This window comes from Echinococcus granulosus (assembly GCF_000524195.1).
Source record: "Echinococcus granulosus chromosome Unknown EG_S00015, whole genome shotgun sequence".
NCBI classification, from domain to species: Eukaryota; Metazoa; Platyhelminthes; class Cestoda; order Cyclophyllidea; family Taeniidae; genus Echinococcus; species Echinococcus granulosus.
The window spans coordinates 1,050,838-1,078,066 of record NW_020170395.1 but is presented as its reverse complement, the minus strand read 5'-3'; the positions used below and the strand labels follow the sequence as shown (position 1 = coordinate 1,078,066).

The window sequence follows — 27,229 nt, the reverse complement described above, 5'->3', positions numbered from 1 at the left end:
AATTTTTTAGTGACGTTGATACCTAACTTTTATTTATTGTCGCAAAAATTCCGCAAAATTAATAGGTGCTCCTTTCAATGTTCAGTCAACTTTGATTAAACTTCCCTCATTGAATATGTGGTCTTTTCTCATTCCAGATCCTACCGTGTGATGAACTGCTTCCCTGTAGCACACTTCGCATGACTGGACTGTTTAGAAACGAAATTTTCTATTTTAATCGATTGTATATATTCCTGCTGATCGTCGCACTCGAAGTAAGTCAACTAATTCTTATTGTAGATCCACATAGAAATCACCTCAGTACTGCCCATTGTAAGGGTTCAAACTCATCTCTTTCGACCTATAGCTGGTTATCTGTCCATCAAAGATCACAGACATAAAAGCAGCTTAAAAGCATTGAAAAGAATCGGAATCATAAGTCGTATACAGCGTCCATTTTGCCAGCTCACCGATGAAAAATAGAAATAAACGTCGAAGCGTAGTGTATGTAGGCATGTTTGAAGGAAACACGACTTGAAAGCATCCATTAAATGTGTTTCAATTCCCCAAATAAGTGTATTTCAGCCCAGTTCCATATATCTAATCAAGCATAATTCTTGAAAATCTCATACCAAATTCTAAATTAATCTTGATTTACAATTGTCTTGAAATCATAGAGAAGTTCATTTAACCTCCATCACTGTACGGCCTTAGTAGGCGTTTATTTAAATTCTGTTCGGTACTCGCGGTTAGTAGCGCCTTGGTCCAAATTCATTTAGAGCCTCCATTCACGATAAGACCTGATTACTTTTCTTGGCCGGCCAAAAAAGGCCATGCTTAATAGCACTTTATTCATTTTGCACATGGATTGATGTGTGGTTTTCAATTTTCCGGTTTCAAATAAGCTGTTTTACACTTATTCGTCCTTTGAGCTACTCAATATCAGAAAAAAAATTATATTCAAGAAAATGGTCAACCGCATTTTTAAGATTCCCAAAAAAGTGCATAGGCGTAAATTCAATCAATGGGTTTTAAACATTTGATAGCATTCTTATAGGTACATCAACAGCATCAAGTCTGTTAGCGCCATCCTGTAAGTAGATTTTGCCCTTTTTAAAATTAGATCTTGAGCGTTCCTGCTGATGGACGAAGGGGGATTCTGTCTAGACGGGTAACCGGCAGATCAAAGCTTTTTCTATTTTGGACAGACCACAGTGAAGCCCTGCAATCAAACGCCTTCCTTACATTCCCCCTCGGGAACGCATTTTCTTGCGCATCTTGCGCAGGGGCTGATCGGCAGGAGCAGATTTTTTGTCTAGGTTTCCCACTTTTGGACCAATTAACTCCCCTTCCCCTTCTTTGTTTTGCCCAAATGCTAACATCTATGCAGAATTGCCTCAGTGTCCTCTTTTATGTAAATTAAGTTAAAAATGAATTCTTTGTTGCAGGAGCTGATAAAATATTGTTCTAAAATACACTTAAAGTCCCGGAACGTTGTTAGTCTGAGAGAGTGCATAGTTTCCACAATAACAATTCACGCGTATATTAACTAATATCGATTAATAACTGACTTTCACCAAATATTTTTAAAAAGTGAAGTTTTTTTATATGTGCATTCGAGGGGTCCAAAGATCAAAGCTCTGTACCCAAATATAGCTAAATAGAAACTTTAAATCAGAAATTATTTTTTCTGTTGTTTGTAAGGACACGTTAAAATTGCTCGCGATGTGAGCACCCCTTTGATTGTGGAAGCTAATATCATTAGAGGTTAAGTATTTGAGTGCTAATCCCAGTGGCGAAACCCGACGTTGCTGCAGTAATGGAAGCTTCGATTACTTCTGATTTGACGCTTAAGCTTTCCAATACACCATTATTTCAAATGCTGGCAAATACGTGCATTTTTTATCGGGACATAACTTTAGACATGTCTCAGTGACCCAGCGCCTTATTTTTGGAGACGGATGAAAGGTTAAATTCCAGCTTACCTGTTTCTCTTCAAATATGGAATAATAAGATGGTAAACCATTCAGACCCTAATAAACTACATCATTCCTGGCTAATTACAAGTATTACCTCTTTTCTTTTAGTTGCTTATCACACTCATCTTAGCGAAAACTTGCGGAGCTTGCATTGTGCATTGGATATTGCGAAAAATTGACGAAAGAACGTCCATTAGGACTACCGCCTGCGAAGTAGCAGTTCAACCAGTAGATCTAGAGGAATCTAGCTCAGGCGATCAATGCATTGCTGAGCAAACAATTGAAGCAAGCGAACAACCCATACATCAAGAAGTGTGCTTTGATGCCAAGGATCATGATAAAAGAGTAACAGGAAGAGAAGATGAGCTGGCATATCAAGAGGAAATATGCATAGGTGATAGAGCAGATAAAAAACTTTTCATTGATATCAATACGAGAGGAAAAGAGAATGAAGAGTTTTTAAGATCTCTCAGACAGACTATCATCCAACGTGTCCTTGAAAAAATAGAATCCATAGATAATGAGCGATTAAAGGGTCTTAAATCAATAACCCACTCGAAAGGACGGCTCTTATGGAAGCAATTGAGGGGTAGACTGAGTTATATCAGAGATTTGGCGGGAACAAAAGTAAAAGAGCTTGAGAGACGAAGGCAATGGGTTTGGAAGCCTATGAAGAGGCCATTGGTGGGTGCTAGAACAGAAATTAATCCACCAAATAAAGAAAAGACCGAAATGGGAGAAGAGAAAAAGGTAGAATTTGCGGAAGAAAAGGTGCCCAATGTAGATATTGTTGGTGAGCTGGAAAAACAAGCCGGTGGGGAAATAGACCACCAGGAGGCCGAAAAAAGAAAATTACTAATTATTGGGGGAAAAAGAACAACTAATGCAGAGGCACCGGTGAGGGGTGACCAGGAAAAGTTAACCTCTCTGAGGCCACCTCATGCTCAGACTATATTGGGAAGCCCTGCGGATTCTAAGACCACTCTAATAAAAGCCCAATCTTCTAAAGATTTAGAGAGAGATTTTGGGGTGCAAATACGGTACATACCAATGAAGAGTCGATTATTTAGGTACTCCGATCATTCAGGTGAGCAGGGGTTGGTTAGAAAACCCACAATGAACGAGAACGAAACCGAACTAGAGCCCCCAATCATTGAGCGTGAACCGGTGGGCACAGAACTTCCCTTACAACATCAAAAAATGGTCTTTAAGAAGCGAACAGATCCTAGACTCACGATGAAAGCCTTGAAATTTCCACTTTTCTCCCCCGACACGTTGGATCAGATCTCGTGGAGCGAATTCACTGGGGATCTCGAGAATGAAGGCGTAAAGGATTCACACCTACAGTCACCTCTAAGGATGCCGTCAAATGAACCAGTGCCTCCGATTGTCTTAATATCATCCCCCAGTGTAGAAACCTCTCAAACAAATGACGATAATGTAACACTCAAATCTGAGCCAACTGAGAACGTGGAACTCGAACCTCTTCCTGTAATGGATACAGACCTTAGAAGTCCGCTTACACATCAATCATTAAGTAGACTTTCAGAGAAGGGGAGTTGGCATCTAAAAGATGAACGAGATGGGATGACGGAGCCTCTCAAGATGACTTTTAAGAAGAGATCTTCAATCATTGCTTCCCTCGATTCAGAAAGCATAGGGCTTCCTCATCCTCTTGCAGATATAGGCCAAGATAAAGTTAAGGCAGATCTGCCTAACCTCGCAAGAAGTGGTCAAAAATCTTCCCAACCCAAACTTTCCCTGATTCCTGAGGCACTGCCTATGAGTAGAAATTCACAGGTGCCCATTCCATTATCTTCAGCGGATAAACAGATCCGTCAGATGGATACTCATGATAAGAGGGATGGTGGGGAAGAGGAAGGAAGCATGATGCCTTCGTCTTCGAACATAGCAATGCCAAATCAAAGATTTTCGAAGTTATCCATAGACAAGGGTGTGACTGTTCAACACAGATGGAGTAAAGAGCATACGCAAACGCGTAAATCGTTCACTGTGGAATACCCAAATTTGCATCAAAGCCATCAAAATAGACAACGTCAGGAAATAGCGCTAGAATCTGCTGATACGCCTTATGAAATGGTTGACGCAAGAAGTATGCAGAAGGAACAACCAGAACCAGCTTCTCAATCACGTTCTAACCCAACGTATTCAAAACCAAACCTTTAAAATTTACATTTAAAACCTAGTGGTCATCATAACGACCAGTAATTGGGACGACAATTCTTGCTACTCTGAGGTCCGGGCTTGATATATGGGAATACGAAAGGAAGCATAAACGAATTAAAGTAGTATTTAATGCCAACTAAAGAAACGTTTGCATTTTTGGTTTCACACAACATAAAATCAAATTTAACTTTTATGGAAATAAGCTAATACGAAGGGGGTCTTGATGAACATGACCAATCAAGGGTGTTCCAATCGAAATGTGCATCCCTTTATAAATGAGGCAACCATCTCCTTATTGATTCTAGTGGGGTGATAAATCGTTACTGTGATCCAACGACTATCCCGTCTACCATTATTTTTTGCTCCTTTTTATAGGTCAAGGCAGTTCTTGAATTATGATATTTTGTTGAGATAATGGGGCAGACGATTAGGAGCAGTTTCAGTGCTCTCAGAAATAGCTAATTATTTTTAAACCACTTAGACAACTGATGGGACTGGTAAACTTGCCTCAGAATACTTATAAGACTTCGTGCAAAGTTATTCGCATGCCTTAGTTTCTCAGATTCTAGAACCATAATCCCAATTTCATAAACGCTCGTAATAGGAACGAGTTTGAATACACACGTTTTTAGAAAAAAATGTATACATTTACGTCCAAGATATATTAAAGTCAATTAAGATGTTGAACGAATAACTAAATGTGGAAGTTATCAGCTCACAGAAATTCATTAAATTCGCCGTAAATCTGTCCCCTTTAGACAGCCCAGTTATACGATCAGCCTTTAGGTTTTATGCTGAAGACAGACGTGTTTTCCTCCGGCAACCGAGTAGCCCTATCCCTAATAGCTAGCGGGCTTAATTGGAGTAAACAACTATCAATCTTACACATTATTGCTCTGATATAAATTACGGAATAAAGCTAGAGCACGTAAGTCTAGCCCATTTTACCTACTGCGTTTTAGACAGAAATTACAAATTTTCCGAAACGACAATTTATCAACTGTTGACCCAGTATAATAATTTGCTAAATAGTAAAGAATGTGCTTAATCACTGCGAGAGGTGGATTAGCCAAGCTTCTTAGCAGTTGAGACATGAATACTTGGCACTGATGAACCCTTCCGAAAGCATAACATTAAAATTCACAGAGCTGCCAAATCATAAAATCTGACGGTTTCTAGTCTTTTTTTGCGTTGATTCTAACTAGTGTTTAATTATCTCGGAAAGTAATGATGAACTCACTAAGTTTGGCGGTGACTTGAAACAACAACACAAATGCTGCTCCATTTGACGCTCGTCTCACCTCGGCACCGTGTGTTGCTGAGATTTGATTGCCTGACATATTTGGACTACCGAGAGAAGAGCAGAGGAGGTACATTAAAACTTTAACGCCACTCTGACTCACCAATTATCCCATGTAACTTCACTACCACCTCCTGCCTTCCGCTCAGCGGTAGTAGAACATTGATGGGGAGGGCACGCTTTTTTCAAGGGCTGCGACCACACAAACCACCGTATGTCGTGACATAGGGTGCATCTCTCGCCATCTGTGAGCCTCGTGATTTGTGTCGGCCTGTATTCATCTCATCTGCTTTAGCCCACTTCCCCCTCCTCCCCGCCCCCCTTAATTGTGGTCACGACGTCGGCTACCCTTTTTTGTCAGTCTGTTGAGGCTTCAACCACATACTAGCGATTGTTTAACACACCTTATTGTTTGGCTTATATCGGCGTTTCAGTTGCCCGATGTCAAAGCCTAAGTCCCTTCCGGTAGTGGGTCGGCATCATTCTGTTCATCTTGACCAAGTATCCTTTGGGCGCGTTAGTTGGCAAGGCTGGTGGGTGGGATTGAATTGCACGTGCCACACCACCTGAATTATCCAAACGATTTGTAAGTAGGTCCTGGAAACCAAAGATTTTGAGCAAATAAATAAATGAGTGTTGATTGTAATCAAATCACTCTTCTTTAAAATAGCCTTTAACATTAAAAACCCTTCTATTAAAAATATTCATGATTTGATGCTATTCCTAATCTGACAACTCACTTACGCGTTGGAGGCCTGTTATACTCCCCAATAAACTCTGCACCATTTGGTTCGAAAATGCAAGAGTATGTCAAATTTGGGCAAAATTTTTATAATTGAAGAAGGGATAGCTCTGTGACAGAAAAATTATTTGCATTAATGGCACAAAATTATGCATATTGTACTTTAGACTGGAAATGGGAATCTCGCAGCAAAAACAACTCGACCCAGATTTCTAGAGTACATTTCTGCGGAGCCAAACTGATGCCTCATTGGCAGGAGACGGTGAGTAACTGTTTAAAAACAATTTAGAAGTGCAAAAGACAAATTCCAAGGTACCAGATTTGCATTTTTACGAATATACTGAGGAATGTTTGCAGAAATACTCACAGAATTTCTTGTTACAACCTACCAAATGAGCTTTAACTACGCAGCAGGTAAAGTATAAAAGTGCGATATAATTTTGTTCATCTAAAAAGAGCGAATGTCGACTGACGAATTCGACTTTAAGCTTACCCATTCCTATCAACATCTCGGAAAGTATTTGTAATTTGCGTTATAAGTTGGATTACTTTCCACTGAGGTTAGTAACTTCTCTCTTATTCTTACTACAAAAATCGCATAGTACTTCTTCATTAACGTAAAATGATTAATTGGCAGGGAATACACACTGGTAGCCTAGTTCATGGTCAATTTACCGTCAAACAGGCAAGCCATAGCACCAGCGATGGAACAAGGGAGAGGTGGAGCGTTGCCAAGTCCCCGTTCCTTGCTCGGATTGTCGTTAGGTCAAGCATGCGATCACCCAGTGGTTAAAATTCACCTTGCAGCCCCCTCCGCTCAGTGTTCGCGCTTAAAAAACCCTTGCACGGTCGCGTGGGCATTTGGTCATGGTTGCTTCACTTTCCTTATCACCAAAACGCGGAACACCCCCCCCCCTCGAATTAAATTAACTAATCTTAGGACAGATTCACCTTAATAACAATTTACTTCTTAGTAGAGGTTTTTTAATTGCCTGAAACATCGTCAAATCAATCTAATATCAAATCATAGTCCAGTTAGTGGCGCTTTAAAGTGGTGCACATAAGATAATTTTTAAAACTGGAATCTGACGATTTGACTAGCTTAAACGAATGTTACGATACTACTATCTAGTAGAGATTGGCAGAAATGAAAAACCCAGATTTTATTTCAATTCACTTCTTTGCCATAAAGGAAATGTGTGCTTTTAAAGTTTCGTGGTACTACTGTGTGTTTAAAGCATCTGGTACAAGGGTTCTTCAGCCAGATTATTGATGGAGTGGTTCTACGCTTTTGCATAAAGGCAGTCTGACAGATATCAGAGTATTTAAAGACGTCCACAAGCACATGACAATAAACAACCTACAGGGAAAAAGGAGATCACCTGCCCTGGCCTCGTAGCAAGATTTATTTTTACTTATAGATCATGTTTCCTGTGTCGCAACCCTTAAATCTCCCCCTTTTCCAATCCCAAATTATCCCATTAATGAATGAATGGAACGCTGATCGTTGCCATTAGTGGAATAGGTGTTGGGAGTAAAGCGGATAGTTTGGGACCGATGACTGCTGGTTCAACAAAACTGTCAATGCTACAACGGCCGGAGCTGGGCTAATTAAGTCGTCGTGACTCGGCTACGTTCCTCACTGGTGAACCATCTGTCCGCACTGTTCTTTGTTATTCAGAGAGCAACAAAATGCACCATTACTCTGTGCATTCAGATTGAATCAAACAAATCGAAACCGAAATTGAAGATGAAGGTGACAATAACTTTTATATGGCCACTCTAGGTGATCCATGTGAGTGAGTATAGTAATTTTAAAAATGCTTTGAAAGTATATTTCTCCAAAGCAAGACTAAAAATTTGAAATGACTTATGCTTTAAGGTAAATAAAATCATGTTTTACGCAACACAAAATACCTAAAATGGATTTAAAACCTACCATGAAGCTTAAGACAATTGGAAACTAGCGAAGTTTTATTCAAGCCTAGTAGTCAACCTAAAAATATAGGGAAATTCCTAGAATTCATCAAATGCAACCATTCTCACATTTCCTTAACAAATGACATTTGATCAACTGCTCCCTTTTCTCCTATCAGTTTTATACACTTTTTACACACCATACAATCTACTCCATTACGAAGTGAGCTGACTTCTGATCTAGACCGAGAGAACAAGTATTGATGGATTTCACTGGTAAGCGTGAAACCTCAATATCATCTTCAAGTACACCACGTGGTTTGTGAAAGAAATTATAGAGCCCGAGTCACCCCTAACGACGTTGTAAGAGGCCCGAGTTTAAAGGTGGTCTTCCTACTAGTGTATTACTTAAATGCTATGAATGTAGAAATCAATTTGGGGAGGGATAAAATTGACAGCGTAATTACATATAATTGAAAAATAGCATTCTATCACAGAGTGGTTGGATTTGTGAATTTACCAGCTCACTGGACCTTGTCAATGTGATCGTCAACAGTTGCTCTTGTTCGTGCATTGAATTGCCATCCCGTGCCATCCACACTACCTGACTTCCAGGCTCGTGGCGCCAGCCTCCGCTTGTCACAACCTGATCCCCCGCCCTCTCCTTCTCTGTTCATTGATCCCCCTTCCTGTAAAACACGAATTTTGACCGCTACGCGTGGTACAGTCCGTCCCACTTTCAGGAGTAAGGTCACTTCAATCCCGTTTCGCATATTTCACCAGCTCCGCCACCCCTAAAACCAAATGAAATGGGGTACAACACCTCTATTAGCGCACCACGTACCTAATATTCGCTCGGTACCAGAGGTGAATCAATGCGCGGCGCTGGGTAATTTGGTAAATTGGCAATCTTCATCAGTTTAAAAAATAATTTATTCTTTTAAAGCCTTGTTACCATATTTTTGATATTTTATATCCTATTTGAAAACATCTGAATTTGCAAAGATGGGTAATTCAGACTCAGTGCAAAATTGGGAAGTAGAAAGTCTCGTTGATTTGGAGTTAAGGTTACCGCTGATCTTGTGGCTGCATCCTTCGTTCCAGCATTGACCGCAAACCAGTGTATCCACACTCAACTACCATTCTGCTACCTACTTAATAAGAATCATCATAAACTACTAATTTAACAATTTATCGCGTTTTCCCATCATATTTGTCGATTAAAATAGGTCAATTCACAAGCGAAACAAATCCCTTGAATTTTAACAATCAACATACTGAAATGAACTAAAAAAGTAATCTTTAACGTAACAATTTGTAGAATATTTAAGACAATCACAGAAATGAAGTCTATTGCTTCTATTGCAGTTTCTGCAATTTGAGGATGCCCCCCCTCATATGGTGGTTTGTCGCAGTCCCTCCTAAATGCATCAGAGTGGCCTCTGAAAAAGAATTGCCTAATGTAGATATTGAGCAGAAGAAACACTCCTTTTCGGCCTCCTAGAGTTTGCCCGTGAAGATACGATCATTTGTTAGGTAGGCTTATGGCGCAACTTGAGATACTTGAGATTTGTTAGCAGCTAGTGTCATTCCATAAATTTACACAAAATAGTGTTGGGATTATCCTTAAACATTTCTGATTCCAGTTCCAAAAGAAACAATAAAATGCGGTAAATTACGGAAGGTATGATCTTTTCAAAGTTACACTTCCTAAGAACTAGTAAGTACATTTATCTCGTATCGGCTACCGTATGCTAATAATAAGCGCGTCACATATTCGCGACACTGGCGGTAAAGCGTCTGTGAAAAATGACTATGTAGTTAATGCATGGCATCATTTTATGTGACGACCCATTTTTAAAATAGAAGTAACTCGGTAGCCATAAATGAAGACCCTATCGTCAGCTTCAATTCTCTTTTCTAGTTATATATATTAACAGCAGTACTTTTGAACTGTACACATGCCCAGAAACTGTGTAGGAGAAAAAGTAGTGTGAGGCAGAGGGTGAGAAGTGGGTAAAATAGATAAGAAATAAGATTTTTTAGTGAAAAGTCAAGGTGGAGTTAGTACATTGGTGGGGCCGTTGCATTTTCACTCGACGGTGTCACATCCGCCTCCTGTTTCCCTGGTCGTGTGGCTGAAATGTAGCTAGTAATGTTCGCGGAGGGAGTGGCGGAATCTGCAGCAGCAACCTGCGATTCTTGTGAGTAGACGGATGTAGGAGTGGTGTTGGGATAAATCCGCGCTCCTTCCTCATACCCCGTCCTTTCAGCCATGAACCGTGACTGGAACTGGGGCGCCTCTGCAGTTGGTTCTTCTCCGCCTGTTGGATTATCTGGTTGACCCTGAAAGAAGGGTCGTGGAAACGGTGTCTTGGAGAACTGATGTCCATCGAAAATGGAGTAGGCACCACTGACTCCGCTGGCTTGATGAAAGCTTGAGTCTCCAAAGTATGCGGCTGTCGTAGTAACTGGTTCACCAAGACCTCTGTATGACGTCTGATGTTGCAGCTGATGGGGATGCGAGTGATTCGGATAAGGTAGTGGAAATCCTGTGGGTTGTGACATACCATAAGGTGAGGACTGACCCCCACTCATAGCTACCATGGCTGCAGATGCAACTGCCGCAGCATTGTTAACAGGAGGGTAGCCGGTGGAGGAAGCGGAAGAGAGGGTATAGGCTGAGGAAACTCCGTCCAGATAGGAGGACATGTAATCAGCCATTTTGTGAGGATGATACCCAGCTGCTGCAGCTAAATGACTGGCTGCTGTAAGGTGGCTCAAAGTAGGTTTAATCAAGTAATCCAAACTCAGTTCCTCCAGCTCTGAGAAGCCCCCACTGGACCTGCACTTCTTGGACTTTTGGGAGACCTTTCGATTGCGCGTTTGAATGCCATCCTTCTTCATCGAGATGGGTCTTTGTACCTGTGGTGAAGAACAACACAAATTAATTAAACTCGGAAGCTAGTACACGCAGCCACGCCATATGGACGACGACGGTCGAAAACTGTTATTTACGGACACCCCTGGCTTGGTGAAAGGGCTAATGCGTTGCTGCGGCCGGCCCGGTACCTTCTGAACTAATATTCGCCTATGCCTCTCCCCCCTTTGCCCATCCTACTTAGGCTTAAAAAAGCCCACGACACCGTGTCCGTGTGAGTAGGTGAGCTCGATCTCCGTACTCCGCCGACGTCGTGTGGCTGTGGCGCCGGGACAATTGGCGCCATACGACGTTCACTTACGCACGCACACAAATGTCCACCCCATGACTAGTGCCCAATCTGTGCGTGGACGTGTGAGAGTGAAATTCATGCACAGGTGGTCGGGGAATGCGTGGAGAGCTGCGTAAGCTAGGGGCCAGTTCGGCGGCTATCTCCCAGATACGCAGACGAGTCGACTCTAAATGTTTCATCAAACTAGTCTATTCTCTTGTTCCCCTAAAGAACAACCTTTGCTGCTACAATGGGTCTATTACTCAGGTCTCATTACCAAGAAAGCCTCTGTTTACGTCGTCGCCTTGTAACCGTAAGGTATTTATTTATCTTTTGAATTAAATGAGGATGATTTGAGCAGGTGCTGACTCAACAGCAGTGACAGGGTTGATAATGGTCTGTAGCAAAATTAGTCAATTGAGTGTGGCGCTCGTGTGCGATTTTGAAACTCCGTTCTAGTTTTCGAATTACCACTGCCCATGGGTAGACCCCATTGTAAGTGGGATCTTGAAAAGCTCTCCAGAACAATCTACAAGCATAAACAGCAACTTACGCTGTGTAGTTTGAAGTAGAGTCCACAGGCATTACAAACGGGTTCGCCATTGTTGTTGCGTCGCCACAGAGTGGTCGTCGCAGTGTGGCAGTTGGAGCAAATCGTGCCTGTTCGTCGACTGGAGGATTGCTAAAAACCATGAGAAAGAAGGACACGTAAAACATGCGCTTTAATCAACTAAACTAAGAAAATTAGAAAGTATCTACAGTAAGGCGGGAAAGAGACACCTCCATGCCATTTGAATTCGTTTGTTTAGGAGGACATCCAAAATTTAACTCATCCTCCTAATGAAGGTAAGCTTAATAGTGAAATTATGGCATACAGACTATAAAGATATGCTACATCTACTTGCGTTTTAGACGGTGTTTAAGATACACAGGCCTCATCCACGTCGCTCTTAATAAGAAGTTCCAAGTGGCTACTTTGTTGAGCTCATACTTAACCATGCATATTAAATCTGACGGCACCAATATGTTTGTCTTTCACATTTCATGCTGTCTGGACATAATCTGCCATTATACATTTCCACACCAATGCACTCAATCCTCCAGGTGGGCTTTAAATCACCCCACCAAATCAGTGGGCATATTTCGCGTTGGTAGTCGTCACAGTGATGTCACAATCACTCTCCAATTAGTTCATCAGTTACCCCAGCAACTTCTTGATTATCCTTAAATCATCTTCTCATATTAACAAACAAAACTTAAAAGAACCCGACCATAGGATATCTGAGAATAATAATGGTTTATCCAGTCTGCGTTTAATCTTTCCATTGAAATTTGATTAAGAATTAAGTGCACAAAATTCCAGTTGGCACGGGTACCTGCATTATAGAAGTGAACGAAGGAAATCATTTTTACTTGGAACACTTTAAGCGGCCTAAGAAATCGTCCACATATTCACCGTATTAATTCGTAATGTATGCAACGTGTCCGAGACCCCTGGCATGGGATGACTATTGCCATACGATTGGATTACAATGCAAACACTTTAAAGAAATTATCCTAATCAAAATGTTATCTTTTAGGACCATCAAAAAATCAAAATGCCAACGGATCAAAGGGTTGGTTGTGAGTACGCATTCACTCACTTTCGGTAGAGGCTTGGAAATATGCTTGAGTCAAAGTGCCTAATAGATTTATACAATCATGCCTGACTCAAGGGACATTTATGTAGGACTCTTGGCACAATGGAGGAGGGAGAGAACAAGGGCATTTTGCATGAGAGGTATTACTTGATTCTGCATACTCCTTCTGCCTTGGCTAACTCTTAGCCAAATCAGGCCACTTCTTTAGAGATTAGCTTTTGGCTTTAGCTTCGGCTGCCCCAAGGGTAGTCTAGAAGACTTTAGTTTAAAAGACTTTGATATTAAATAAAACGGGGATTGTTGAAACAACACTGACGATTTATTAAGCCTGAAATCATTTCTGCTACACCAGGGCTTCAAATACTTTTTAATTGAAACAATACCTGTCCTTCCCTATTCGAGCAATTTTAGTTCAAGCATTCACTTCCTCTCGTCCCATACGCACATAAACGATACATCAACTGAAAGTGTCCATCAAACTCTAGGGCTTTTGTTCGGCCACCACCAAGAGTGGTGGCAGTAGGAGCAGTCACCACCTCCTCCCCAAATCGCGTGGACATAGCGTTTTCTCTCACCGAGCGAAAAACCACTTATATTTCTCGCTGTATATAAATGAATTGTGTCATTAGTAGTTGGCTCAAAGGTAGTATCTCTGCTGCCATCACTTTCCCATTCCAATCCTCTCCCCCACCCCACCGGTAAAGCTCGAAATGGCATAAATGATGGCACACACAGTCTCACACACACCCACACAAGGGGTGGTGCAGAGAATAGAGAGGGCGAGGGAGAGGGCATACTGCCCGTGCGCAGCCCACTCTTTCCCTCCCCTTGCCCCTAAGTTGCGTGCAGCAAGGGTAGCCGGCGCCGTGAGTGGGGCATCACGCAAACCGCAGACAAAAGAGCTCGTCTACATCGTACCTGCCTCTCTGGGCAGCGTGAGAGTGGAGGCGAGAGGGCCAAAAGGTGAGGGTGGATGGTCATTAAATAGCCAATTATTTTATGCCCCAGGTGTTGTGCTTTGCACGCATTCCAAATATTCACCATCAAATGCTACCGTCAACACCACCTTCAACACTACCTCTCTTGCGGTGTCTGACTGATTGCTGGGCGCATGCAATCTTCGATCTTATAAGCGATTTTATTGTAAAAACCCGGGAATTCAAATTTGATTAACTAATCAGGAAATGAGGATCCATTGGTCACAAGGACTTAAACTTCCCATTCATTAGGACCAAATTTGCCTGCTTTACTTCCCATTTAAGAAACGAAGGCTTATCTAGCGCATCCTCCAAGTACCGGTTTAATTTCCATTTAAAAATAATAATGAAACTATTTATTTTGGTCGGAATAATTTAATGACGAATAATTTTTTGACCGCTTTGAAAAATTAAATCACTTAAGTAAAGTGGAGCTATTGTATGGCCCACACAGAATATGATGCAAAGATTATTCTACAATCCTTCATATCATAGACAGTATTGCTTGTCACATGGCTGATATTGTAAGAGCATTCTTAAGCTTTATGAAAACAAGGGAAGTAATGTAATGCTTTGGTTGTTTAGCTCTTGGTTCCAATAAAGGGGTCAGTCAGATGCTTTGCGATTGTGCCCTCACCGGGTGGGTTGGCATTTGAGCCTTGCCAGTAGTCTTATTCCCTCCTTTATGCCGAATATATAATCTACAGAAGTATTACATATTTCTCTCGTCTTCAGGGAAGTCCCGGGTCCCCACATTTGTGGCAGAGGATAGCGACCCTAATCTTAAGGGACAACTACCCCGATTTCCATGATTGAATGTTAAATCTTAACGTGTCGAATGAAGGATTTATGCTACGGATGGAGGAATCTGTGATAACCCATAGCAGAAGGGTTGGAAATGACGTCCCACTTTGGCTATTACTGTTAGTCCCTTGTTCTGCCGGAACCCAATCAACAACTGAAGCGACACCGGCCGTGAACCATCTGGAAAAGTTTGCTATGGTGCTGTTTACAGTACCTGTGCAAAGTTGTCAGTAACGTAAGCACGTGGTACCTCCTCCACCTATCCACTAGCTGGATAAAATTCAGATAGATATGGCTGGAGAATACCGAGGTAAAAAACGCGGCAAAAGGGAACAGATGTGAAACCCTATTCCGCCGAAACTATAGCACATCCCGTCCTTTATCAAACGACTCTCCTTTCAGACCAGTGCCCTCAGAACTGGCAATGGCTACGCATGTTCCGTCTCCGAATCTAGTTCCCATACAGGACGAAACTCCAGTTGCAGTCAAATTGCCAAGAGGGATCAGTCTCAGTTGCAGGCCTTCCTTTACATGCTTAGTTTTATTACAATGTTGTAAAGCACGTCTTTGAATTGTGGTATGTGTTTAAACAAAAGCAAGTGGTGGGTTTTTCCCGGTTTCAAAACAAATGCGGGAATCTTCGGCATATCCAGATATCCGAGTAAACTAAATGGCGTTATGGCCTGTTTAGACAAAGCACTAAATGCTTAATAATTAGTAAAAAATTTACTTAGTTAATCAAGTTCAATAAGTGCATGTTCACCTAATTATTAAACTTATTTTAATGGATTCTGATTGTGCTATTCACTTTACGATCTCTGCTCATACCGGCTAGTAAAAGGCGTCGTTATGATTATGGAAACCTTACAAGTCATCAACCGGCTGTTTAAACACCCGACAGAAAGGGAGAGGGAGCACACGCCTAAATAAGGACAAATTAAGCAAACAAACAAACAAACGCATCACTTTATCCACAGTCTCTTATCAGCATGTCAAATCGTTATGTCAAACTTTGTATGCGGGCTCATAGCCGAGGTCCCCTTGCCACAGATGTTCATCAACTTTTGGTCGATTATGAGTCTAAACTCATCCCTCTATGGTTGCTCTCGTTTACACACTAAGCCCAGTTTGTTGAAACTTTCCTCTCGATGATGATTGCATGAGTCTGCGATAAAATCCACTATCCATCCTTGTTGATTGGTGAGAATGATATGGCACCACCACTACCGCCCCTCCCTGTATTCCTGTATATGGTTTCCGGAGGTGACCTTATTATTCCCTGTCCTTCTGTCTTCTTAAGGTAGAGCCACCCCAGCCTAGTGTGTTTCCTGTGGTCTGGTCTTGACAATGAGGCGTGTGCCTACTACCACTTCCGTTTCTTTATCACAATACCACCATCAGGAAATATCTGCTCCGTACTCAGCCTGCACACTTTCCAGTACACCACAGAGATTAATATCCGCATTAACTTCGTGCTGTAATGCATTCTGATGTTCCTCTCCAGACATCTCTGCTTATCTCACACTAGATTTGTGTTAATTTTTCATCCCGTAGGCATAAAGTGGTGACACGAAAGCTTGGAGATAATTAAAACTTACCAATCTTCGTTTCGGCTTAATCAGAGGGCGATTTTGTCCATTCATTTTTTGGTACAGGCCACAAGCATTGCACAAGTAATTTCCCTGACCATCTCTCCTCCAAAGAGGGGTTGTTGTAGCTCCGCAATTCACACATTCCCGACCCTCTACAACACAAAGTTGCCCATACAAAATCCTTTAAGATTCGGATGTTTTAAATCACAAAACTGATTTTTGTTTACCGGTTATAGATAGCTTTTTGCCTTTTGAAATCCGACCACTAGCTGACAGTCCACTGACCGCAACACGAAGAGGATTGGCTGATGTAGGAGTCAGGAAGGTGGAGGGATGCTGTTGCTGCTGCTGGTGCGATGGTGATTTTCCCGAAGCTGCAGCTTGTGCCACCACCGCCGCAGCGGCCATAGCAGCAGAGTGGTAGGCGGCTGCCACCGAAGTGGGCTCCGAACTACCAGCCGACTCTGCCTTGTAGGTGGTCACACATCCACCCTCGTAGTAGCCCTGCTGGTAGACGCTCTGTTGGTACTCATAAGAACTCCGTTTCACAGCCTCCTGCTCACCAATCGAGGATGATGGAGTGGGCGCTTTCACTTCCCAGGCATTCGGTTGTTGATGCTGCCAGTATCTTGCATCCTGACTATCACACAGTCCAAACAGTGCTTCTCTGGTGTACTGGAGGAGGTTTTCTGGAGGCTGGTGGTGTGGTTTCCAGTTGTTACGCATCCATAGCATGGCTTCTAAGTGTTTGTTATTCGCCTCGGAAGTAAGAACTACCTCATCGGTGGGGTGCGGAGGCTGTTGATGGCCGTTTGACGCTTTTGCTTCATTTACCGGTGAAGAACTGGTAGAGGGTGGAGTCAATGTACTGGAAGATTCACGTTGTTGCCGCTGCTGTTGTGATTGTGATTGTTGGTGGAGCTGTTGGTTATTGGTGTTAAACACGTCTGCGTATCCATTCATATAAGTCTGTCGGGATTGAGGATAGGCGTTTTCCTGGCGGTAGCTATTGAAATTGCTGCCTGAAGGAACTGCCTGAGACAGGAATGATTCTGGACGGGAAAGTGAAGGCTGATGGTAGCTCATGCATTGAAAGGCTGCGTGACCTGGGTAGAGCGCCTCTTGTGACCACCGCGGATCGACGGGGTGGCTTTGCAGGAGGGGGACCGTGTCGGCTGCGTGAGCCATGTGTGGTGTCTAAAGCAGTCGCGAAAAAACAAGCTCACGAAATGCTCCTTTACCTTCCTGCAGGTGTAACCTGCCGGTGTGTTGTACTTTTTGAATAACAAGGGGTGATAGTCAGAGCGTGACTTTCACGCATTTAGTCAACACCGACTGGTGTTAAAGGCATGTACGTGAATCATTAATTTTGGTTGAATCGTCACAGCATTGAAATAAGCAGTGGCAATATAGAACGTCAAAAATACTCCCAGAACCACAAATTGCCATGAAAGTTAGAATTATATTGACTTCCTCCTTCCCTTTCCTCTTCCCGCTTCCCCATCAGCTTCACACTTTTTATCCCCTCATTTTATGGCCGATATTTTGTAACTTTTGGTCGTTTTTCGACCTACTACCGGCCCGCTTACGCGGCTTGCAGGGAGGAGGTAGGCAGAGGGTCTGTTGACCTCGAAGATGTTGTGTTAACCGCTTTATGGCTGTATGGGCAAAGCGGAGGAGGAGGAGGGAGGAAGGGAGGGGTTCGATGACCCCGCCTTTCTTGATCGTTATCGTCAGTCAAGCGAGAGCATGTCGGATGCCACTGACGGGCTCCAGTGGCTGCTCGGAAAGAAACCCTTCGCCATCATTACCACCACCATCATCACCGCTCTTCTAGTTCTCTTCAATGTGCACCACTTGTGCGATTGCTGTTGCAGTTGAAGATCTGAAGAGATACGAAACGCTATTTTATCCACTAATACCTACCATCCCCATGCTTCAAACGGACGCAAACCGACATATAAGAACTTTGAAATGAAAGCAGAGGAAGAGGCAATCCACTAATTACTCTTATGATGAAATCAATTTAGTCTGATTAGTCTTGAAAGGGCTTTTTGAAGTTGATATGCAAGTGGAATTTAAGGAGAGTTATTATTGTGGCAGTTAGCACATATTACAGCATATCGTACAGTTATTGCCCCAAATTGCCAGGATTACGTGCTAGTGGTAAGGTAGCGTAGCCTTAACGTACGCATGATGGCACTTGCATCTGTAACCACAGTCCTTACGTTATCATTATTGTTATTGATATGGTAATCCTTAAATGAATTCAGTTTTCTCATGCTATTCACCACAGATTTTGAGGCAGTAATAATCATAACATATTTAATTCATTGAATTGACAGTGAATGGTCTGAAATCTCGCCTTTACATGGTATCCTGTCTTAAATTTCGTGTTCTTCAATCGTAAAAACTGGTCGGCCAAATCTGCAAGACATTTTCGATGGTATTTCCAAACTTGATTGACAACGGAATGTGCAGCTAATTCCATCGCATGATTAATGTACCATGTTGGATGGGAGATTTAACCAGTGCATACTGGCACCTCGCTCTTAAGTGGAAATTAAAACTTTCCAGGAAGCAGGTATCAATTGACACCCGCATTTCCGTTTTGTGATTGGACACCCGGAACTTCGATAGTCAGTCCTCATGCGGGTTCGATGTGAAGGTGATACACAGGCGTACACATCCACCACCAATATTCTAAGAGTTTGTCAATCACTTCAAAAGGGGAGGAGATGGAGTCTTGTGCCATACCAGCATCCGCTCCATTCCAGATTCCACTCTCCTCCAAACAAACGGAATGGCGGGAATGACAGCATTGCTGTTTTTTTTTCTGCTCCTAGTTAATGTCATGCGCATCCACGTGCATTCCCAAAAACCAGTCAATGGTTGCGCAAGATTATGAGTCCTTATGAGTGCGCCACCAATTGTACATTTCTTTTTCTCATCTATTTTCTATTCCCAGTGTTTAGTAGGCTACTGACACTGTTACCATTTCCCTGTGAGTTAATCATGGTGAGAGGAATACATCGAGCTTGGATAGGGCTGAATGTTAGCACTACCTTAATAGATAACACGATAATGAGTTGATTTCGGGGCGAGGTCTGGTAAGGTAGAGTAGGATGGAAAGAAAAGTGGGTTGAATGGATTAGAGTGGGAGGGGAAAGATATGATCTGCGGTGTGATAGACATGCGCACGCACACGCACGTACACACCGGTACGGAAGTCCAATAATATGGAGTACTCTTGCTCGCATGGAAACAGGAAGGGGGCTAGGGGGTGAAGGGAAAGGGGATATAGGGGAAGGGTAAGTCGAAGCAGGGTGATCTCCTACTCCTCCCCTTCTCGCTTTCGCCGCACTGACATTAGAGAACTGATACCATCTCACGCATGCACTGCCTCGCTCTCTCGCACTGCCTGCCTGCATACCTGCTTAACTCGTAGTAGATATACGCTAATTAAAACCCCTCGTGTCTTTATCAACTGACCGTAGTGTCTACTCTTTCTACTGGTGCTTCTGTAACCAACGCATTACATTCTGAGCTTGATTGCAATTTGTTTACCATGGTTTCGAGCTCAATCCCACATTTCTTGGGACATAAAAACCTATTTCCATGATTGCCACAATCAAAAATATGACTTGAAGTTGAAAAACCTTAAGTCTTGGATGTGAAATACTGCTTTATGTTGGCTTGCGTCTGATTTGAAAAAATTACGGTCAAACGAAGGACCATTTGTGATCGCAATATGAAGTCCAAGATAAAAGAAATCTTATTTGCATCTAGTTGTGTCAGATTAAAACTTTTCTCTAAAGCTTTGGTTTTACATTGGCCACATGAAAAACCCGACTCAACATCACCAGAGGATGAAAAAATGCAAACGAATCCATAAACCTAGTTTGAATATGAAGAATCCGCTATCAACTTATAGCCACTTTACAACTCTTGTAATAATTTGAGCTAATTTGGTAATTCGGTACATTCACAAGTCACTTTTGGTAGGTGCTAAATAATTCCAAGTATCTGAGCCCATATTCGCTACTTTAGTAGTGTAATTAGAAGCCCTCTGCTGTCAATGATGGCAACTACAATAAAAACAAAAGGTAGTCATCAGGGCTATCAATAGTTCGGCTGTGAAGACCTCATTATTCAACCAGTTCAGGTATCCCAATCGTTAACGTCGGTGGAGATGGGCGCATCTCGTGAATGCGCACGCACCTGATACGCTCGCGACGCGGGCACGCACACACACACGCACGGGCGCACACGTGCACGAAGCTCTTGGACAGGAGGGAGAGATTTTGTGGTAGAGATTATGGTAAGAGTAGCAGTGGCAGCGCTGCGCACAACGCAGAATGAGAGAGTGAACGAACTGCATAATTCTTCCCTTATCGTAATTCCTCTCGCTTTTAACTCATCAGCGGATCAACTTGCCCTGAATTGGACAAAAATTCAGATCTCAGTCTACACTACATTTCAAAATGTTGATTTAAACCCTCTATAACCTCATTCATTTTGTATTTTCCAATCATCTTGTTAAGTGAAGTTGTCAAATGTAAGTATGTCTAGTATATGCCCTTTTTTGAAGGGTTTGAAGTGGTAGAAGACCTGATTTCTAAAGCCGATGGGTGCGCTTTCCGTGGTCAGCAAAGAGCACCAATCATTTCAGCATTTTGATTTTCCGCGTTGTCATCTTTAGTGAAGCAGTCTGATTTTTGTGTGCAGATAAAAGGTTGATTTTAAAAGCTCATCCCTAGACCGATAGCATCGATGAGTTTGCTTTCCCATTATGAGTTTGCGCATATGAGTTGTTCGAGCATTCGCCTCACCTCACCCCTCTTTTCTACCCTCTTCTCCGCCTACCACGCAACTCACCACTGCGGCCGCCACTGCCACCCCAACTCACGCATCCACACTAATAGGCACCCTTAGACGACCATTCTACATTGTGCACACGTGGCTGAGCGTTTATCAGACTTCAAAATCGTGGTATAGTAGGAGAGGGGAGATGGGGATGGGAAAAGGGATTCCATATAGGCGCAAACAACTCCTTACCACATACACATCTTTGGGAGGGGGGCTTTTTTTCTATCCCACCCCTCCTCTCTACTATTTAAATTCGATTTTCCATGTGGTGGGCAAAATAATGGTGGTGTTGATGGCACTTTTGTATTGAGCAGGCACTGCCACTGTGACGGACGAGGAATGATAAGGGGAACGGAGGGGGGAGACGAGTGTACAATGGCAGGCACTACAAACGAGGGCGCCGTTTGCGGTTAAAGGGGGGTAGCACACTGTCTTTCCTCAAAAATCAGATAGGGTTTCCTGTACGGGGTAATTAATATGTGCATTTTTTTACCAAAGAAACCGTCCGAAAATTGGTAGCCAAGGATTTTTGCCGCTGTCAGCAGACAAGTAGTCTTTGGTTGTGTCTGATTTACAAATATGTAATGGTTTAAAGGCTCTTTAACGTTTCATGTCATTCCAATAATGAATGAAAGCCTAATCATACTTTCTTAAATATCTGAAATGAATTTAATAAAATGCGTGCTTAAAACATATTAGGCGTTTAAATACGGACGAGAACAATAAAATGTCATGATTTAAAGAGCTAGCCTTATCGCTAAAATGACAGCCGCAGACCGTAAAGAAGAACGGTGAAATATGAAGCCTCGTCTTTATCGCAGGAAAATTAGACATACTTTGTCCAGGAAGAACGACTTTAAAAGTTAAGGAAAGCCGGATAGAAACGACGCCCATTATGTAAATTACAACATGTTCAGTGGTCACGAATTCGCTTAAAGGAAGATAATTATAGACCTCCGAAGGAGGAACTGTGAACACTTTCCACGTGGTTCTCCCCTTATTTTGCCAGTGGGCATTTTCCGGTTCAGGTCACTGTTAAGTCGATAAATTCAAGATGCGACGCAGAAAGCACTTATTTTCCAACACTTACTTTGATGATCCCACTTTAGTGTAAGCAACGTACCAATAAAAGGAAATCGCTCGAATTGGAATAGATGTCATCAAAAAGGAATCCAGTCTTTTTGTATCAAGTCTAATTTATGTTTTAAAAGTTGAAAATACCCAAATTTTAGCAATTAAGTCAAACCGAAAAAATAAATGCTTTTAAAGAATTTGGCACAAAAGCCCATTGGGATATGGCTTAGAATTGATTTGAGTTAGATACATCATGCTTCATAAGTAATGCTACAGAAACTAGATTATGCAAAAAACAGAACTGACAATGAATATGAGTGAAGTTAAACGAAATTTTTTCCAAGATAATTCATTAACAGTAAGTATTATCTTAGTGTTATCTACTTTACTTAACAGAAGAAATGTGATAAATCTTGGATAAGGATACTGGACATTAGCTTACGTCAAAAGAAGAGATGCTATCAGTGCTAATGTGAGTGACAGGCTTGAAATCAAGGCCTACAAAACTTGTGAAGCGTGCGAGTAACTGACATGTTGATCCGAACTTCCCATTCACGGACAGGCTACCTTAACTCTGTCTTGGACAGAAGTTAGCGTTACATCTGCAGTGAGTTAAGGACCGCGGAATCGGTTAGCGATGTACCTTCCGCGGGTGATTTACGTCTCCACAATTTATATGCAAAGAGCTACTTCTAACTAAACGTATAGCTCACTGATGTGAAGGTGTAATGTGAACTACAAACAAAAAACATCTGAGATAATTTCACTTTACCGCATATGAGATACTGCTAAAGCAAGATGTGAAATCGTGGTTCAACATTAAGAAGTCAACTTTTACTAACTACTTCTGTCAAGTCTGTTCAGATCTGAATGATAAAAAACGGATTGTATACGCACAAAAAGCAGTTCTTTTAACGTAATGGCAGAAATTACACGTAAATTAGCATCAGTTCCCCATTATCTTTGGTCCATGCACGTCCCTGGATCTTCCATTCACAGTCACGAATAATTACCATCCGCTGTACAGCACGGACACTACGACTAACCGTTCTTAAAAATATTGCTAATTACGTCAATCAAAGAATGCTGCTTAAAAGGAGTTCCAGTATAATTTACCTAAAAAAACGTTCAAAATCCATAACCAGGGTCTACTTTCAGTCTCCACGATATGCTTATTGATCAAGAATAAAGCAAGCGAAAAAACTTGTTTACATTGTATCTATCCAAGTTTCTTTTTTAGCAGCAGTAGTTAATCAAAACAAAAGAAGGGAGCACTCACCGAGGCGGCTTACAATCAGGGAGGCGATATCAGAGGGCGGATCAGATCGAGGCACAAATTAATGGTAAATCCACTCACTCACGCTCTCCTTCCTGGCCGTGCCGAGCGCAAATCTGATAAGGCCTTTCGCGCAGGATAGTAGCAGCTACAATAGCAGAAGGCAGAAAGTAGGTGAGGGGCTTGCATCGTATTTACACTCGCGCGGACGAGTTGAGATGAACCAGTGGCGATAACACTAGCTCACCCAGTCAAGAGGTGTATTATCGGCGGAGAATTAGCGTGCCGCTCACTAGCAGGTAGAGTGAGGTAGATACGCGCACACGCAGACACGGCGACTGATAGAAATCAGAGATGGGAGTTTTTGTTCCTCGCGCGTGTGGGTGTGCGTCAAGTTGATTCCACTATGCTGCTGCTTTAGAGCTGGGTCTGTTGGAAAAGATTGTTAACTGCACTATTACGAGGTGGCGAGTGATACCATTATTTTACGTGGGCAAGAACGCAAATTCGTCCTGCTGCGTGCGTGCGGCTGCGCGTACTCGCGTTGATTGGCGCGTCTTATCGCGTGTGATAAATCTCGTCTCACTGCGACGGTTTGAGGGTGGCTGACCAATCAGATGCTTGTCTGTGATTTGATTGGCTGATAGTAGCGGTAGGGCGATTTCCGCGATAATCGGATGTGGTTTACTGTTCCATACAAACGATTCCACCTGCGAGGTTGGGTAAGCAGGGTTGGAATCAGATCCACCGTCAAAATAAGTAGTTTGCCGCACGTATGCCCTCCTTGAAGTTTCAAACCTTTAAATATGTGCATTTAATAAACACAAAATAATTAAAAACCATCATAACTTAATAGCTGAAAATGTGATTAGTGTTACTAGGTTCATAAATTTTGTTTGAGAAGTAAAGGATTGTGTTACGGAATCCGACATTTTCATAGTTGAAAAGGGCCACCGTCGCTGAGTTATTGAAAACGCAAAGGTATTTACTCTCCTCCGAATATGAAAGGCAGGCTTAGTTTGGCCATGTAAGCACCGGCCATCCAGTCATTTAACGCTCATTTCCCTAAAAGACTAGGTAAACACACACTTACATTATATTTGTCTTAAAAGGCAGCAGTTCATTTTTGGGCAGGCCAGGTGTGGTTATATGAAAGGAGAACAGATTTGTGGAAGACTTTGGAAACTGGAATTGAAAATTAACTAGCACAGTACTTTCAGGTTTTGAAGGTAAGAATTACGTTACGAAGTCCTTTAATCATTTATTAAAACAGTCAAAATTGCAGGCAGATGGTTTTTAAAGAGTTGGCTGTGTAAAAAAGAGATGCTTTCCGGTTTTTTAAGCGCCCTTTGGAGGTATTTACTGTAAAGCATAAGCTATAAAAGATGTAGGCAAGAATGATTACGACATCAAAAGGCCTAAGCATCAAAAAGGAAAATTGGTGAAAATGTGCTTGTTTTTTGTCATGCTAAAAACCATTGATAAAATAACCCTGGAATGTTAAAGTAGTACGATTTTAAGGAAGAATTGTGGAACACTGTGTGTCGGAGCACAAGAAATGAGATGTGCCTATTAATGGCTAATACTTATTAAAAGTAAAACCAAAATATTCCACCATGCGTGACCGCTTGCTTTAAACCTAGAATGCCCTTTTATGCTAGTTTTAAAAATTGCTGCTTAGTCCTGTGGGAGAAAGTTAGTATCCAGGCGGACAATAGGCAACGCCACAGTCCGGTTTGATAGATAGAACTAAAGGAAGGGACGACGCTGTGTTGTTTTTGCGAAGTACCTGTTTTCACTGTTACGTAATCACCCCCTCTAAGATGACTGAATTTACATTAAGGAGGGAGGACTTACGGATAAGGGAGGTGCATGAATTGACCGGATATGCACGTCAACAAAATGCCGAAATGATTGCTGGTTTGTTGCGAAGCTTCTTTTACTACGATGAATAGTAAACACACAAGTTTAATGTTTCTCGCGTATCCGCTTTCCACCATCTCCATGCCCAAAAAGCGCAGGCTTTAAATTTACAGAACCGTCAAATCGGCAATAGGCACCGTTTTAGGCTAATTTTTGTCGTACTGATAAAATTCTATTCTTTAAAGTGATCTTTAATTGATTAATTTTTTTATAAAAATAATATATTTTTCGATCTGTTCTGCCATTTTTACGTTCAGCCCCAGTAAATAGATAATAATTTTTCATTTTTAATTAACTATGCTTTACACAAGTGGTACCCACTGGAAACTATTTTCTTTTAAAAGCCTAGGTTTGAAAATTAAAGGAAGGATTCTCAACCAAAATCAGGGAGAATTTAGTGCGAATATGCCCTCACTCTCAGTCAGATCATACATTGTAGGCAATTTTTGTCGTTTTACCAGTTTGTTTAAGATAAGCTAATTTAAACAACGTACTTCTTTTGAATTTTGCTCTGGCCACCCCTGAGACACAGCAGTTTCATTTTACTGAACCTGTTTAAATTCGTCCATTAGTTCTATTCTCCCTAAACTTTGCAATGTTTTCCTCATTTCTCAAATTATTTAGCTATGAGAATTTCACTAATAAATGTTGGAGCCTATTATGAAATTCGTCAATATTATGCCACTTAACCACACATATGACATAACCTGTCAGTGCGGATTAAGAAGTGGTCAGTTGCAAAGTCACTGATGGCCTTAGCAAGTGGCATTTGATGTTTCGCAGATGCAGTGAAGCACAGTTATTACTCTAATTCTCCAGCATTCTTCCATTTTGAACCAAGACACCAAAAAGGAAGCTTAAAAGGTTTTGAGGAGGGGGATATCTTCTCCTATTATGAGCACACATTTTTAAATTTGATTTAAGTCAAATAATAGTTATAAAAATTGTGGCTTGTAAGCAAGTATATTTCTAATTTTTTGGGAGGATCAGGCTGATAAATATCCGCCATAAGATTCGATTCAATTTTAACACAGCAACTACAAAAAAATACTAATTATTTAGAGGGTACGCCATTGGAAAAGAATGGAGCAGATGACACAGTTGCATAGCTAATCTGTTCTTTGGGAAGCCTCAAATTTGAATCTGAACAGTAATGGCCACCCACAGCTTGCTTATACAAAATTGCGTAAGTGACCAGTTGTCCTTCTTGTCCCTCTCCCCTTGCGATGCATTAGTGGCTACCATTGAGGATACTGGAGATTTTTATTTCCCAGCTTACCTTTAAGATGATCAATGCTCGTCAAAGTGCCATAAAGCCACTGAACGTTGTCTTGTCCACTTCTGCCTGTTGCTATGGCTACATAAACGCAGTGCCTGAAGTGGTTCCATCACAGATCGCACTGAAATCACTTGAACGTAAGAAAGTTTACTAATGCATTTACGCCTGGACGGATGCATGGGGAGGGGGCAAAAATATGGTCCAAATAGTACTACTGTGATTTCAAAGTAAGAAGAATGGCTATAGGGTACTTATAGTTTAAATTTTATTATAATATTTTCAATGTAATGTACTTTATGATGCATGTGTTTGCTTCCTTCGTATAGTGTTTTTTGCAGACATCTAGTTCTCGTTTTGCACCTTCTACACCGGTTACCCTCCTTCAAGTCGCTGGTCTTGATTTCCTTTTGTGCCGTCTAATAAGGCTAGTCACAAAATCTTACAACTTACCAGACTTGTAAAGTTACGAGCCTTCCGTC

The 27,229-nt window shown here is 41.8% G+C and overlaps 2 protein-coding genes across 2 annotated transcripts; one reads left to right on the top strand and one right to left on the bottom strand. All coding sequences in view use genetic code 11, as the record gives it.

Moving 5' to 3' along the window:
• Positions 1-1,409: 1,409 nt before the first annotated feature.
• On the top strand, positions 1,410-4,145 carry EGR_03105 (hypothetical protein; the record flags this gene model as incomplete). Its single annotated transcript, XM_024492354.1, has 2 exons — positions 1,410-1,475; positions 2,067-4,145. 2 exons carry the CDS (start codon positions 1,410-1,412, stop codon positions 4,143-4,145), a joined length of 2,145 nt encoding a protein of 714 aa, XP_024353280.1.
• A 958-nt stretch (positions 4,146-5,103) lies between these two features.
• EGR_03104 (Erythroid transcription factor) lies at positions 5,104-25,756 on the bottom strand (the record flags this gene model as incomplete). Its single annotated transcript, XM_024492353.1, has 13 exons — positions 5,104-5,169; positions 6,051-6,136; positions 9,383-9,561; positions 10,365-11,029; positions 16,336-16,510; positions 17,147-17,400; positions 19,822-19,972; positions 20,012-20,226; positions 21,845-21,882; positions 22,035-22,129; positions 22,289-22,390; positions 24,642-24,733; positions 25,634-25,756. 13 exons carry the CDS (start codon positions 25,754-25,756, stop codon positions 5,104-5,106), a joined length of 2,241 nt encoding a protein of 746 aa, XP_024353279.1.
• Between the last annotated feature and the right edge of the window lie 1,473 nt (positions 25,757-27,229).